The sequence below is a fragment of the Artemia sp. Qi Xiang Cuo genome, chromosome 10, assembly GCF_049724085.1.
Source record: "Artemia sp. Qi Xiang Cuo chromosome 10, ASM4972408v1, whole genome shotgun sequence".
Classification (NCBI taxonomy): domain Eukaryota; kingdom Metazoa; phylum Arthropoda; class Branchiopoda; order Anostraca; family Artemiidae; genus Artemia; species Artemia sp. Qi Xiang Cuo.
In genome coordinates this window covers 7,271,145-7,287,977 of record NC_142803.1, presented here as the reverse complement: position 1 = coordinate 7,287,977, position 16,833 = coordinate 7,271,145, and the positions used below count along the sequence as shown (strand labels likewise).

General features: G+C 34.6%; 2 protein-coding genes across 2 annotated transcripts in view; both read right to left on the bottom strand.

Moving 5' to 3' along the window:
* The window catches only part of LOC148947418 (mitochondrial import inner membrane translocase subunit Tim21), a 523,198-nt gene that overhangs the window by 37,843 nt on the left and 468,522 nt on the right, over positions 1 to 16,833 (bottom strand). The gene's annotated exons all lie outside the window — the stretch shown is intronic.
* Mcm6 (minichromosome maintenance 6) overlaps positions 6,209 to 16,833 on the bottom strand; it is a 103,831-nt gene continuing 93,206 nt past the window's right edge. The window contains exons 13-15 of the mRNA XM_089095839.1: positions 12,559 to 12,681; positions 10,463 to 10,605; positions 6,209 to 6,399 (exon numbers count right to left, since the gene is read on the bottom strand). Of these exons, the coding sequence (XP_088951965.1) occupies positions 6,280 to 6,399; positions 10,463 to 10,605; positions 12,559 to 12,681 (386 nt within the window). The 3' untranslated portion in view covers positions 6,209 to 6,279. The remainder of the gene's footprint in view (positions 6,400 to 10,462; positions 10,606 to 12,558; positions 12,682 to 16,833) is intronic.

Below are 16,833 nucleotides of genomic sequence, written 5' to 3'. Positions count from 1 at the left end.
CTAAAGTTGGTCCATAAGGCACACCAAGACATAAAAAAGATTCTAAAGGTTTTAAAATACTGTCATAAATACGGACAGACATTTCTGAATTAACGAGATCATTAGCCTTAGGACCAAGAATTAAAAACTGACACTTTTCAGGGCGAAAACGAAGTCCATGTTCACTAAAAACCTTTGCTAAAAAATCTACATTTTGTTGAAGTGACTGAAGTGATCGACTCAAAAGGAGTAAATCATCTGCGTAAGCAATCCACGACAGAAAATAACCTTTACCATAAATAAAAGTCAACTGAATTTGATCAAATAGCCCCAAAACAGTAATATTGAAAATCAAAGGAGAAATAATGCTTCCTTGTCTCAGCCCCCTACATAACTTAACATTATAATCACTAAATTGATTCTTCCACTTAATACGAATACGAGAGGAGCCATACCACTTTTTTAAAACCAAAACTACTGGTAGTGGGACATTATTCTTCAGAAGCGCAGGCATAGCCCAAGAATGGATAATTGAAACCATTGAGTCCATGATTTTTTGTTTTGAAAATCTCGCACAATAAACTTTTCTTCCAACAAATTTTTCTTACCGCTATCGTTTGTCCACTGATGCTGAAATCGGTTCCCGAAATCAGCTACGTGTGCCGAGCCCTTTAGTCCAGTAATACTTTCCATTAGCAGCGTGGAAGTGCCTTTGCAATTTTATCCATTAGCTCTTGAATGCTTTTAAAATTTACACAAATCTACAAGAAGAAGCACAATCAGTCACACTATACATATGAAAATAATATTGGAATACCTGAAAGTCGAAAATGGGATTGCTATCTTCAAAAAATAACTAAATGTCTTTCAAAGTTCCTCAATTTAATTCAAACTTAATGTCAGTTGGGACTTTCCAAGTATTTCTTAGCTAAATTCCACAACTGTTATATGCTCTATCTTGGAAAAGTTGACTGAATTATGAATATGTGTAAAGGTGTGCTCTTGTCATTTCACAAATATCGATCTTGCAGGTTTCCACTAGTTGCGAATTTCGGATACAAATCAAAGATTGCAATTAGCCAGCTGACAAATAATTCAATAAAAACGCAAGAAAAATAATTTTTAAATACGCCAAGAGAATTGTTTTGTTTTCTTATTGGCTGTTTTGGTTGATATTCTATCTGTGAAATTCCTACTGTAAATGTGTCTTATCCTTGTATGGTATACCAGACAAATACATTAAAGCGATTAAAGAAATTTGGTTAGCAAGTGGTTTTGTATTAAATCAGGTTGTGTTCTATCCCCCTTTATATGGATCATTTTGATTGATTTTGTCTTAAGGAGCACAGGAAAGGCAATGGGAGACCACGGAATCAAATAGAGAGGAAAAACTTTCCCAGACTTAGATTATGCTGATGATTTAAGCATCCTAGATGAATGAACTTTTAGAGGTTTTGCGAGTTCAGGGTGCTAGAATAGGTTTGAAAATTAATGTTAAGAAGACTAAGGCAAGGAATAAGTGAAGATGAAAAGGTGACGTTGGGTAACGAAAAGAATGATTAGTTGGGCAGCTTCACTTACCTTGGTAGTATCAGAGGCAACGCTGTTTTCAATCAAAATTTTGAGATAGCCATTTTGTTCAGCGTAGTTGATTTCCAGATAGAAAATATATTTTGAGGAGGACACTCTCCCACAACCCTCAGGGCAAGGGTTTTAAGTTATGCCCTGGGGGCATATAAGGTTTTTATAGAAGGCGTTGTCGTAGAAACTTCAAAACAGGCTCATTCAATTGGAAATTAAAGGGCTAGTGCCCTTTTTAATAGTCGAAAGTGATTGGAGTGCAACTAGCCCCCCCCCCCCGACGCCCATCATTTCCCCAAACACATCAAATCAAAATTTTGAGATAGCCATTAATTAAACGTAGTTTTAAGTTCTGGAAATTAGGTCTTTGAGGATGACAACTCCCCCACAGCCCTCAGGGCAAAGGTTTTAATTTAAGGATTCTGCGAATCCTTCCCATTATTTCTTATGGAAAAGATACTCGTATAAACGTTAGAAAGGGCTCATTTGATTGGAAATTGAAAGTTCTTGTTCACTTTTTAAGAGTCAAAAGAGATTGGAGGGTAACAAGCCCCCCCCCCCCCGTCCTCCAAGCCATAAATGCATCAGATAAAATTTTTTAGATAGACATTTTGCTAAAATAGTTCAAAGTTCTGATAACAAAAAACTCCGGTGTCGACACAGCCCACCAGGGCCCGGGGGTAGGCGTTTTAAGTTATGCCTTGGGCATAACTTATTAAGGGGGGTTTATAACTTATGGGAAGGGGTTTTGTATGGGAAGAACACACAGGAAATCTATTATATTTATCCAACTTTAAGGTTAAAATACATACTCTGTGATAGATGCAAAATTGCTTTGGCACACAAAATCCTATTAAGGTCAATTCCAAACAGTCGTGATCCCTTTGTGTCAGTAAGTGAAATGGTCTAAACCCCCTTATTCGAGATATTTTTTCAATCCATTCATTGTTGTCAATCGCTGTCCACAAGTTATGCAAGCTGTCTATTGTTCATATACAAGGTTTTTATAAAAGTGGTAATCGTTTATACTTTGAAAAAAGCCTAATTCTATTTAAATTTAAATTTATTTTTACTTTTTATAAATTAAATATTAATCGGACTTTAAGTACCCCCCCCCCCTCCCTTCCAAAAAAAGCTTTAAAATTTTTGCAAAAAGAAAAGAACAAAAATTAATTAAAAAAAAACCTTGCGAAAAAAAATTTTTTAAAAGAAACTCAAAGGCAATTTTAAAATTAATCTCAGTTTATAAGAATACTTGTTGAAATTCAACCTCAAAACTACCAGAAATTACTATTAAAGAATAAATGAAACCCAAAACGAACAGAAATTAAATAAACAATCATAGCAAAAAACATACAACGAGTAATAATATAAATGAATAAATAGATCTTAAAGGGAGTAGTGCTTAGATTGAATATGAAAATCAAGCTTAAAACGAAAACAAATGTTTTGCTATTAAAGTATAAATGAAACTTAAAACGAACAGAAATTAAATAAACAATCAATGCGAACAAACATACAATATATATTAATGTAAATGAATGAATAAATCTTAAAACGAGTGAAACTTAAAAAGAATATGCAAATCCAGTTCGAATCGAATAAAAATAACTCCTAACACGAGTGTGGTTATTACGTCATTGCAAAAGCCATATAACTGTCCGGTCAGTGACTCTTTAATAAAAACGAATTATATTGCAAAAATGTCCGGTTGTACATAAAATTTAAGATAGGCATTAAAACTGCGGTTGCATTTTTAACTAATGAGCTCTCAGCAATTAATATCGTTATGCATCAAATAATAAGTTTAATTTGCTAGTTCTTTTCAAGATTGGTTAAGACAAATATAGTTTCACTACAAAAAAATTTGGATACTGCCCCCTTCTTTAACTGTAAAAACCTAAAGCCTTCTGCGTCATTGGTGCTTCACTGAAAACGAATCACTCGTATATTACAAACTTATTATTTTCCAGTTCTTACAGCATTGAAAATAAAAATAAAAATTACAGTGAAAGAAAATCTTGAACTGATGGATCTTTCAACAATTAATATCATCATATATCTAATATTCAATTTGATTTTGTTTATACTTTCCAAGACTGTTCAAGACTCATATAGTTTTGCCATTTTTTTTTAACTCTGCCATTTTTTCTAACTAATCGTGTTAGTTTGTTATGAAAACATTCTATGGCTTCGAGGCATTTCTATATTAGTGAAAAACTACACCTCAAACTTTGTGGAACATGCATTTTCTTTCATGAAACACAAAAATATAATAAAATGTCAAGTTTCGGAGTGTTCCACCACTCGCAAGCAAGTGCCATTGGTATTTTTGAATCCGCATGGTCAATTTAGGGGGTGGAGGGTAGGCTAATTCTCGTAGCAGCCCCATTCCGTCGTGGAATGGTTCACATTTTCAACACCTGGCGTCCGGACTATCATATAATCTACCAAGCATACAACTACCCCAAATCAGTATCAATAAATAAATGAAACCCAAAACGAACAAACATTAAAATAAATATTAGAGTCAAACTCAAAACGAGCATAAATTAATATTAGAAGAGCTGAAAACCCCTATGCTTTCTAAAAGCCAGAATATAATTTTTACTTTACTGAAAAAAATTCAGATGAGTTTACTGAAAAAAAATGTGCATTGTTAATTTAATATACATATGCTGATATTTATACCCTAAAATCTTAATTAATTTTTGATTTCTTAAAGTTACAAAAGTGAAAACAATTCAAAGAATTGTTTTCAGTAAAGCGCCAATGACGCAGTAGGTTTTAGGCTTCTGCAGTGAGGCGATACCCAAACTCTTGTTTGTTGTTATTTTTATTCGATTCAAACTTGATTTGCATATTCTTTTTAAATTTCACTCGTTTTAAAATTTATTTATTCATTTACATTAATATATATTGTATGTTTGTTCGCATTGATCGTTTATTTAATTTCTGTTCGTTTTAAGTTTCATTTATACTTTAATAGCAAAACATTTGTTTTCGTTTTAAGCTTAGTTTTCATATTCAATCGAAGCACTACTCGCTTTAAGATCTATTTATTCATTTATATTATTACTTGTTGTATGTTTTTGCTCTGATTGTTTATTTAATTTCTGTTCGTTTTGGGTTTCATTTATTCTTTAAGAGTAATTTCTGGTCGTTTTGAGGTTTAATTTTAACAGGTATTCGTATCAACTGAGCTTAAGTTTAAAATGGCCTTTACTTTTCTTTGAAAAACTTATTTTTCGGAAAGTTTTTTTTTTAATTAATTATTACTAAAGACGGTGGGAGCCATGAAGATGTTAAAAGTAAAATAGCCAAGGCTCAGAGTGTTTTTTTTACAGTCAAAAAAAGTTTGAAAGAATAGGAAGATAACCCTGCAAACCAAGACTAGAATATTGGAAGGTATGGGCGCTCCAAAAAGTAGACGAAGATTTGCTAGATGTTTTCCAGAAAAATTACCTACAGATTGTTCTGGGTACCTGGCTGAATGACCTTATTTCAGACAGCAGGTTGAACAAAAAGTGTGGTTCAATCCCGCTCTCTAAGGCTATAATGAAAGATAGGTTGAAATGTTTGGGGCACATTCTGCGGATGAAGGATGACAGATTCCCGAAGATTGTCCTTTTCAGCCAACCGTTTAGGGCTAAACGGACAACAGGTCGCACTCGTCTGGGGTGGGAAAATATCATAAAGAAAGATTTAAAGGAAATTGGAACTTCCTGTGAGGGTGTAAAGAGGGAGGCTTTGATTAGATTGGGATGAAGGAAGAGGATGCGTAGCTATGTTGGGCTCAGGCGGCTTGGTGCTGCGGCGAGTTGTTAGTAGTAGTAGTAGAAGTATTTAATGCAACGCATCGCGGCAGAAAAATTACAATAATAATTTGTATACCAAAGAAAAGAGCTTCGCTCGATGAATACTGTTCGTTTCCCGGGGTAAAAAAAAAAAAAAAGATGTCGCAAGGTGTAGACTTTAGGGAAATCCGTATAGGGCCTTAACTAATTTTGAATAGCATTTTCCAAATGAATGTCGTTACAAATACACAGAGGTCCAATACTTTAATGGTTTTAATATCTAAAACTGGTAAAATAATTTGAAATTAAAGTTGTTCTGCGAAAGAGAATAAAAATGTTTCTTTCTTTCCATCGAGCGAATCTCGGCCCCCTGCTACTAATATAACCTCCGATATTAAAAAAAAAACATTGTCACTCAGATATAGAAATAATGATTGAAAATGGTTAAAATTAATGGCTAAAGTTAAAAGTAGATGTAAAAAAACAGTATAAGAAAAGACCAACAAAATAAATTAGGGTTCCTTTATTGCCCATATAAAAAAATATTAATAGAAAATGGTTAAAATTAATGGCTAAAGTTAAAAGTAGATGTAAAAAAACAGTATAAGAAAAGACCAACAAAATAAATTAGGGTTCCTTTATTGACCATATAAAAAAATATTAATAGAAAATGTTTAAAATTAATGGCTAAAGTTAAAAGTAGATGTAAAAAACAGTATAAGAAAAGACCAACAAAATAAATTAGGGTTCCTTTATTGCCCATATAAAAAAATATTAATAGAAAATGGTTAAAATTAATGGCTAAAGTTAAAAGTAGATGTAAAAAACAGTATAAGAAAAGACCAACAAAATAAATTAGGGTTCCTTTATTGCCCATATAAAAAAATATTAATAGAAAATGGTTAAAATTAAGGCACAGTTCTTAAATCTCCAATACATAATCAGGATGGACCACCACAATAGGGTCTTCTGTTTCTTGAGTTTCCTCGTCTCTTGACTTACTACGAAGACCAGTACCCGACAAGGGTATAATTACCTGATCCTAAAAGAGAAAAGAAGCATCGTAAATACAGGATAAGTAATAACTAATTTTAATCTACTTTTACACACAAGAAATTTGATGCCCGACAAGGGTATAATTATACCCGACATTATAAAGTATTAATACCTTGACAAGAAAAAGAAAAGAAGCATCGTAATAATAAATGATCCTAAAAAAGAAAAGAAGCATCGTAAATACAGGATAAGTAATAAGTAATTTTAATTTATTCTTAAGCAAAAGAAATTTGATACGCCACCCTTTGGCAACTCTAGCGGACCAGTGGCTTGATGTTTGCCTTGAGATGCGTGGCTCTGGTTCGACCTAAACTGCTGTTGAGAAAACGAGGATCTTTGCGGTCGAGACGCTTCATTAATAAACGTATCAATGAAATTTGATCAGATGGTAGGAGCTGTTTCTACAAGAATGTGCACTACCTCTAATGACCTATGTCGACCAGCGTAATCATTAGCCAAGGTAACACGGCTAACACGTGGAAATGTGAAACACTCAGACTACCAAGGAGACAGTCAATACTAAGTAATTGAAGAACAGACATAAAAACCACAGCACTTTCACTTGGAGAAGTCTTCATAGGACACCTTCCCGTCTGCTCAGCTTTTCAAAGGGAAGATATAATTTATACAAATCTAGGATAAAGGGAAACTTTATTCAGGCTGAGATTAACGCTATTGTGAAAAGCCTAAAATTAGAAAAAAATCGATGCTTGTATTTATCGATTCAGTGCATTATCATATTTTTCGATTCATTGAATTTTTCTATTTATGAACTCGATTCCCGAATGACGGGTAAATATCGTGGGGAATTTTCTGCAAGGGGAATAGTTCATGGAGAAACTTTCTGCGGGAGGGGGGGCGGTATTTCCCTGGGGGAGTCCTTCGCAGGGGAATTTTCTGGGGAGATTATTTTTGAATTTTGTTTCTTTCAAGATCGCAGCAAACGCGCGGCGGGTAATAATAAAACATATTCTATATACTCTTTGTCAGTTTATCTAATCAAAATATTATTACAAATTTTAATTTCAGTTAAATTTTAATTATTTAAGAGGGCATTAGAAAAAAGAGGAGCAGAATTCACATTAATTTTTAAATCTTTGACAGCGTATAAAATTATTCTTATAACACCTGTTTTTAAGCACTAGCGATATTACAACGTAGTAGGAATTAAAAATTATACAACACATGTGTCTTGCCCAAATTTTCTTAAAATTTCTTTCTTCTAAGATCACAGCAACACACGACAGGTAAGCTAGTATACATATAATTAATATAAAAATTATATATGTACATATACATAAAATAAAGTAAAAAAAAGAAAACAACTTATATTGTATGGGCAGAGAGAAGCCTAGATTTTAGGCTGCTGAGGTCACTCCTAAAATCTTTTTCATGACCTGAATTTTTTATATCAAAAATTTAAATCTTTGCACTTGAGATCAAACTGGTCTCCAAAAATACTAAGCAACAACATAGAACGTAAAGACCTAGATAAGAGCGGTTCATTCAAGTCGCAATTGAAGTCACCAACTAATATGCATTGAAGGCTTAGGGATCTAATACGGTCAATAAACTGGCCGAGTTTATCACTAGAATAAGTAAAAGCACGCTCCGAACGCTCATCATGGTAATTTGTAGGCAAATATACATTAATAAAAACACAGCCCTCAACACGAATCGCAAGAAAATTATCATTGACTTTAAATACACTAGATCTTAGAGTCAAACGAACGGAAATGGCAATACCACCGGAGGGTCACCCTTTTCCCCTTAGCTGTTTCGCTGAAACTGAATAAACCGATACTGAACTATTAAAACTAAGAATACTTTTACTGCGGCTTGTGACGTATTGTTCTTGTAAACAGACAACTTCATTTTGCTCAAATACAACATCTAAGATCGGAATTTTATTCACGAACGAGCCACTAATGTTCCACGATAAACATTTAACTGCAGAAGCTTCAGATGTCATTTCTTTTGTGGATTACTGTTTGAGGGACATTTTACACTGTAACACGTATGAATGCCGATTTTGCATTCAACGCAGAATGTCGGCTGTCTGCATGGTTATCTTGCGTAGAACGATGTTCATTTGAGCCACATCTAGAGCATAAAGGTTCAGCCGTACACTGGGAAGCGAGGTGACCGATTTTGTGACAGTTATAGCATCGTCTTGGCAAGAACTTAAACGGATCAGCAGGTAGACGATTGTAGCCGATTATCACCAAAACACTCAGAAATGGTTGGATCTCACTAATGGTGTCAAAATACACTTCGAAAAAATGGGATTTCCCGTACTGTTCAGTCTTCATAATATTCAAGATCAGATTTTTTAGTCCATTACAGTTCATATCCTCAAGGTCATTTCAAAGCACAGCCATGTGCTGGGGTTCTCGAACAGCAATTTTGGATCGGGCTTGGAAGATTTCGCTTTCTAAACGATTTTCGCTGCTGCAGCTTTCGACCTGACCACAAACATCCAATCGTTTGCAGATTTGCGAAGTTCACCAATGTCATTTGCATTTTCACAGAAACATGAAAGCTTTCCGGTCATTTGGGCCATTGAGCTCCTAGGGGGGATTTTTCAAGACTAAAGAATAGGTAGAATCTTTGGGCTTGGACGTTTCAGGTGCACTACGACTGCTTGTGAAAATACTGACGGCTGGAGCGGACTGGGTAGCTAAAAACTTATCAAGCTCCCGAAAGAGTTCATTTACTTTGGCAGTAACTGTTGCATTCACCGCATGTCCGATGGCCGGAACCGAGCAGGGGTTAAAGATGACAAATTTTGGCATGCTCACATTATTTTTCGCAGCTGAAACTAGAAGTTTGCACAATTCAATGATTTTGTCTTCATCTTTAGAGTAGGTCACACGACGATTCATAATATTCAACTCAGTATGAAGGATTTGCTTTGCCTTTATAACATCTTCATGTGTATAGAGAGCAACACACGCTTTTACGACACAGTTCAGTTTATTCCGTCTGTAAGTGCTCTCGTAACACAATTCAGTAACGGATTCAAAATAAATTTTTCACTTTCAGCAATCGTAGATCCAAGCGTAATCAAATATCAATGTAAAGTCACAAAACAAGGACTTACCCGTAAGGGGGGCTTTTTTAAGTCCCCTCCACTCTCCAATAAACGCCTTCTAATTATCCAAATGAAATAGTACAATAGTTCAATCACACAGCCTGACAGTCAATATAACCAAAAACCGTTTTTTTCAAGAGATAATCCTCTCAGAAAATAAGAGGTGTTAACTGCATGAATGCTTGACCTTGACTGCTATATTGCTATATTTGCGGAATGATGATGCGTTTAAAATAAAGTGTTAATTAAAAATAAAATTGAAAAAATGCCTACAAAACATAAAATTGCAAAGAAGAGAGAAAACGAGGATAATAACAACCATTGAAAAAGTTATGCAAATATTTTGGTCAAGACCTCCGCTTGACCGTCCTCAGTGCAGAATAAAACTAATAAAATATAAAAAACCAAACCTTAAAACAAAACACAAAACTAAAATAAAATGACCCTTTCAGAGTTACGGTGAAAAGGTAACTGGATAAAAATACAATTCTAAATGGCAATTCACAATTTCATCTTATGTAAAGCAGTCATCGCTTTCCAGGTAGGGTATTATCAGAGATTGTTTTATCATAAATGGGACTTAAATGGGGGAAAGTTTCTCCAGTGTCTCTATTAAGGGCAACCTTTAAGTGAATATGTTCTTTATTACAAAATAAAGAAGATAAATTAATATTTTATCCATTTTATTCTGCCGGAGGCCGGTTAAGCGGAGGTCTTGACCGAAATATTTGCATATTTTTTCATTTTTTCACTGGCTGTTTTTGTCCTCGTTAATTTCTCTCTTCTTCGCGATTTTAAGTTTTGTCATGATTAGCCAGTGTGGTCTCAGAAATTATTTAAAAATTCCGCTTTTTTTGAATTGGCGCTACAGAAAAGAAACGAAATTTTTCAGGTTGCTGAGTTGGCGATCACTTTTTAAATAAATTTAAGAAGAAAAGAAGACAAAGAAACTTACATGATACATGAGCCTATCCATGATTTTTTCCAACAGTAGCTTTTTGTCACCAAGTTCTTCTGTTGACTCAATTTCAGTCTCTATCTCGCCAAGATACCAATTGATAACGTCGCTTTTCCGAAGACCTGTTTCATTACCTGATTCTAAAAATACAAAAGATAACGTAAGCCAAAAGGTTATTTAATTAATCCGTTAGCTAATTAAGATTAATTAATGGTTAATTAGGTTAATTAATCAGGTTAAAAATGCCAAAGTTAAAGGTTAATTAATGGATCAAAGGGCCATTTAAAACCCCTTTGAAGGGGTAGGGTTAGGTTAATTCGAAGATCGTCGAAGGTAGATTTACACAAAGATGATCTAGTTAATAATGTTGAGCACCCCCGTAGCTACGAAACTCGGTGAAACTCGATGCCAACGAACATAAGTGTTTAAACTAATCTTGAAAACAAAGAAAGTTCACGGATTTAGTTGAGCCAAGGTTTGACTGCACTAAATACCTGGGTTCGTTTTGATATATGTGACTTTTGGAAGATTCAACCATGACCTGCTGATTCTCATGACCATTATGTCTTCAATAAAGAAGGATCCCCAGTCACTGGCGGATCCAGAGACCCCCCCCGCCTCTCGAGATTTTTCTGGCGCCCTCATTCCTTGTTTTTTTTCTGTTTTCACTCTTTTTTAAAAGAAATTCGTCAATTTGGTCAACTATTGGCACCCTTGTCACATGGCCCCCCGCCCAAGATTTTGCTTATTGGCACCCATGTCCCATTGGCCCACTCGCCCAAGATTTTGTTCTAGATACGACCCTGTATCCAGTAGAGAAGTAGCAGTGTCCTACAGCTTTTTATGCTGTCAAACTGTCTTGTAGCATTTGACTTGCTCTGGAACTTGAGAGCTTCCATGATGCCAAAATTGCTTTTAGCCTTAGTCTAAAAATAACGTACGTAGTGTAAAAGCCACATTACATACGTAGCGTATGCACTGGTTGGTGAGTCTTAGTACTTCAACAAGTCACTAAATATACACCGATGGTGAATTAGGTTAACTACAGAAAAATTATGTTCTACATTTACAGAGGTTTATAGATAGAACATAGGTTGAGCAAAAAAATCCCATTTATACGAATCGAGTAATAAACTTAATTGAGCTGAATTAGTCACATATTTAAATATTCACTTAGATTTTGTACAGGTATTTGTCAGTCAATAATTTTATTAATACTAAACAAAAAAAAAAAAAAAAAAATCAGAAAATTTGTCTGACTTTTTATATTTTGAGAGAGATTAACTTCAACACTATTTATGGAGTACATTGCATAGCTGCACTTCTGACTCTATTTTAGAAACTGTATTTAGCACATATTACGTTAAAGCCAAGATTTTGGCAGACTCAAAAATCTAATATCCCAGATATACCTCCCCGAAATGAGTGGCTTCACTAAACCCTAATAAACGTGTTAATCATACAGTACCAGAAGATATGCAGTACCAGAATATATACAGTACCTTATGATATAGCTGTATTGACCTTTATTTTGGCTGCTATTTTTCGAACTGTGTTCAATACGCTCTAGATCCAAATCAAGATTTGACAGAATCACTAATCCAATTATTTACACGTACTTCACCACGGAACGAGACACTTCACCGAATACATATCTATATAAATAAAATTGAATGTATTCCTATCTTTGTGTCTAGTACACACTACTACACTGTTCATTAGATCGCCAAAAACTTCTAGAGGTTACTGAGTAACAATCTTGTAAAGGTTTCAGGCATAAAATGTTTAATTTAATTTAGGCAGCCATTAAGTGGAATGTCAATGAATCTTTATTTTGGTCGAAGAGGACGGGAAGTTAAAACTATAAAATTGGTTTGTACCCCCATATTTCATAACTTTCGATAATAAATCCTTCAGATCAATACTAAGTGGGGGCGGGAGGAGGGTGGTGGATAATCTCTGTATATTTGTGTTAAAAATGATATTACAAAACTAATTTACTATTCATTTATTCTGTTTTATTGGAGCAAAACATATCATGATGAAGTTCAGCCCATACCCCATAGTAACCGAAATTACGGAATATGAAGTACCTTCCATTCGAGCCTCCTCTTTCCGCATATACATTATCATCAAGTTACCAATAGACTTGTATTCTTCATAAGAGATTTTAAGCTTCTTTGTAGGGGGTGCTCCATCACCTTGCCTCTCGTCACCTAGAAAAATGGAATAAATTACATCAATTTACCCAGATACTAATAGTCTACTTTTCAAAATAGCCTACTAATAGTCTACTTTTTATAATAGTCTACTAATAGTCTACTAATAGACACCTTTGCGACACGCTCTGCAATGCAGCATGAACCTACATAGCGTCAGTTCGCAGGATGAGGCATAAAAAAGAGAGAAACAGAGTTATACATAGAAAGAGTATATTTTTGATACCGTTTTATTTGAAATACTAGTGCCTTTTCAGCAAATCTAAGTCAGATTTTTCAAGAAATCACAGGGAATTATTTGGCATGAAAATATTGTAGAAACCTTGGATAAGAGTAAATAAAATAAAATTTAAACTCTAAGAGTGACATGAATTACAGGATTGTTAACCTTCGATTACGAAAAACTTTATCTGAAGGCTCCACATTGTCGGTTTTAGATTTGTATATACATTGAAGGTTTTTGCTTAGTTGGGTTTTTTTCATTGTATATTTTGCAAAGTTTTGTAAAATAAACATTTTGTAATTTTGTATTGTCCATTTTACGATTTTTTTGTTAAATTATTTGAAAAAAACTACGTTTTCTAAAGAGTTAAAGAGGCTGAGTCACAAGTTCGAACCTTAAAACGTGCAGGGATTAGGAGGTGCAATTGGGGGGCTGCCGCCCCCCAAACCCCCGCTTCCGTATATGAAAGGGGCTGTGCCCTCCTCAACGCCTCGCTCTTTACCCTAAAGTTTTTAATGTTAAAAAAAGAGTTGTGAGAAAGTCAAACTTTAGCGTAAAGAGCAAGGCGTTGAGGAGGGCACAGCCCCTTTCATATACGGAAGCAGGGGTTTGGGGGCGGCAGCCTCCAAAATGCACCTCTTAATCCCAGCACGGTTTAAGGTTTGAACTTTTGACTCAGCCTCATTAACTCTTCAGAAAACGCAGTTTTTTTTAAATATTTTCTGCACGCTTTTGTACACTTTATTGATTATTATTGCTTTACTAACTGTTATCTGATCTTTTCAGGAGTTAAAGAGGGGGGGCGCCCCCCCCCCAAACCCCCCGCTTTTGAAGATTCTTGTGTTAAGGCTTTTAATTCCTGAATACTCAAATCAAATGCACAGTAAGATTTTCTTTTTCAACTTTTATTCGAGCATGCGGGTATACGGCATGTTATCAAAGCAGTGGAGACTTACCTGTAACCTGAAGGCCGACTGTGATATCCTTCTGGGGACGCCTGTTGAGCCGAAGGATTTAATAGATTGGACTTAAAAAAGAAACTGAGTTTCTTCTTTAAACTTTAAATTCAGTATATAAAAAATTTTCTCTGACAGGGAATCGAACCCGGATCTTCCGCCTAGCAGTCAGGAATAGCGACCATTGTACCACAGAGACACTTGTTATATTATTTTAGTCTCTTTTATCTATTTTTGACGCAAGCAAATCCCCACAAAACTTGATATTTGGTTTTTGGACAATAGGGAAGGAAGGTTCGAACTTTTGACTACGTTTTAAGGTTCGAACTTTTGACTCAGCCTCTTTAACTCTTTAGAAAACGTAGTTTTTTTCAAATAATTTCTGCACATTTTTGTACAGTTTATTACTTATTATTGCTAGACTAACTGTTAGCTGATCGTGTCAGGAGTTAAAGTTGGGGGGTGTCGCCCTCAAACCCCCTGCTCTTTAAGATTAAGGAGGCACACTTGTGCCTCTTTAAAGAGTTCTTCTGGAGACGCCTGTTGAGCCGAAGGATTCAATAGATTGGATTTAAAAAAGAGACTGAGTTTCTTTTTTAAACTTTAAATTCAATATGTAAAAAAAAATTTCCCTGACGGGGAATCTAACCCGGGTCTTCCGCCTGACAGTCACTAGCGACCACTTTACCAAAGAGACATATTACATTATTTTTATTCTGTGGGATGTATTTTTGACGTAAGCAAATCCCCACAAAACTTGATATTTGGTTTTTGTAAAATAGGGAAGGAGTGATCGGATTGAGCTGAAATTTCGAGGATAAGCTTCCAGGCCCCAGGAAAGCTTATCCTCTAAATTTCAGCCCGATCGGACAACGTTAAAAGGCTGCTGTGGTGGGAAAAATTCACATGGGCTCTTATAGGAAAACGAGGTTTTTCGTAAATGTAAATTCGGGGGATAATTTTTTCGGTCTGAAAATATCAAAAGGCCCTAACAGGTCAAATTCCGCTTCGAATGAGTCCTCATTCACCGGATTCGTTGCCAACTGTGGCCTGTAGGCGCGGCTGATAAAAAAAGAGAAATGAACTTTAAGTGGCTATATTTGTTTTTTGGAAAACAGGGAAGGAGTAATTGGATTGATCTAAAATTTCAAAGATACGCTCCTGACCCCTAAGAAAGCTCAACCACTAAATTTCAGCCTAATCAAACATCGTTACAGGGGGGCTTTAGTGGGATGGTCGAAACTTCCGGCCCACTTTTACTCAGGACTATACAGTCGGAGAGGGGTAAAATTTTTTATGTTTCTTAGTTTGAGCTTGGGCTACAAAATGCAATCACCGCTGTCTCTGTGCAACCGTTAGGACCGGATATCGCTTAACATTGTGGTGGGTCGCCTCTTTAAAGAGGCACAAGTGTGCCTCCTTGATTTATTTATTGAAAAATATTGAAAATTTATTGATAAATAAATTTTGTGTTCTCAATTTTACGATTTTTTTTTGTTAAATTTACTTATTGAAAAATATTGAAAATTTATTGAAAAATAAATTTTGTATTGTCAATTTTACGATTTTTTTCGTTAAATTTATTTATTGAAAAATATTGAAAATTTATTGAGGCAAGCACTGCATAGGGTAGCCACAACATGGACAAACAAACAAAAAAGAAAAAAATGGAATATAATACAACATTTATACTAAATCATCAAAGATCTCTAATAATGTTTAATATTTTCTTTTTCAAACAATACAGATTTTTCTATTTTCTGATTTTCTTTTCTGATGTATTTTTTAGTTATTTTATTCTGATTAGTTATCTTTCAGATTTATTCAATTATAATGATTTAACTTTTTTTAAATATACTGATTTTCATTTCCTTTTTTATTCTGTAAAGTTATTTTATTCTGATTAGTTATCTTTCAGATTTATTCAATTATAATAATTTAACTTTTCTTTCAACATACAGATTTTCATTTCCTTTTTCAGATTACATGGTTTATCTCCCCATGACCCAGCTATAATTTTGTCTCTCAATTTATATTTATTCGAGATGGAAAGAGATGGATATATAAAAAGAGAAATAAAGAGTGACAACTGGTAAAATGTAAAATTACACTGATGTTGACTGAGCCTGATTCAACTGAACCTATATTTTTTCTATCTCTTTATCTATCTCTCAAGTCTCTTAATTTATATTTATTCACGATGGATATTAAAAAAGAGAAATAAAGAGTGATTAGGGAATGTAAAATTGCACTGATTATGACTGGGCCTAAATAAATTAAATCTATATTTATTATCTTTCTATATTTAACCCTCAAGTCTCTTGGTCTATATTTACTTGACCTTATTTGACAGTATTTGGTATCTAACTGGAAACCTATATCTTTTGGAATTAACAGAAAGAAGCTGATATGCTCTGAGATGTTCAAAAACCGATGAAGGAGGTCGAATCAACAGAGACCTCTTGTAGAAATGTTAAAGAACCAATGAAGGAGGTCGAATCAACAGAGACCTCTTAGAACCAATGAAGGAGGTCGAATCAAAAGAGAACTCTTGTAGAAATGTTAAAGAACCAATGAAGGAGGTCGAATCAACAGAGACCTCTTGTAGAAATATTAAAGAACCAGTGAAGGAGGTCGAATCAACAGAGACCTCTTGTAGAAATTTTCAAGAACCAATGAAGGAGATCGAATCAACAGAGACCTCTTGTAGAAATGTTAAAGAACCAATGAAGGAGGTTGAATCAACAGAGACCTCTTGTAGAAATTTTAAAGAACCAATGAAGGAGGTCGAATCAACAGAGACCTCTTGTAGAAATGTTAAAGAACCAATGAAGGAGGTCGAATCAAAAGAGACCTCTTGTAGAAATGTTAAAGAACCAATGAAGGAGGTCGAATCAACAGAGACCTCTTGTAAAAATGTTAAAGAACCAGTGAAGGAGGTCGAATCAACAGAGACCTCTTGTAGAAATT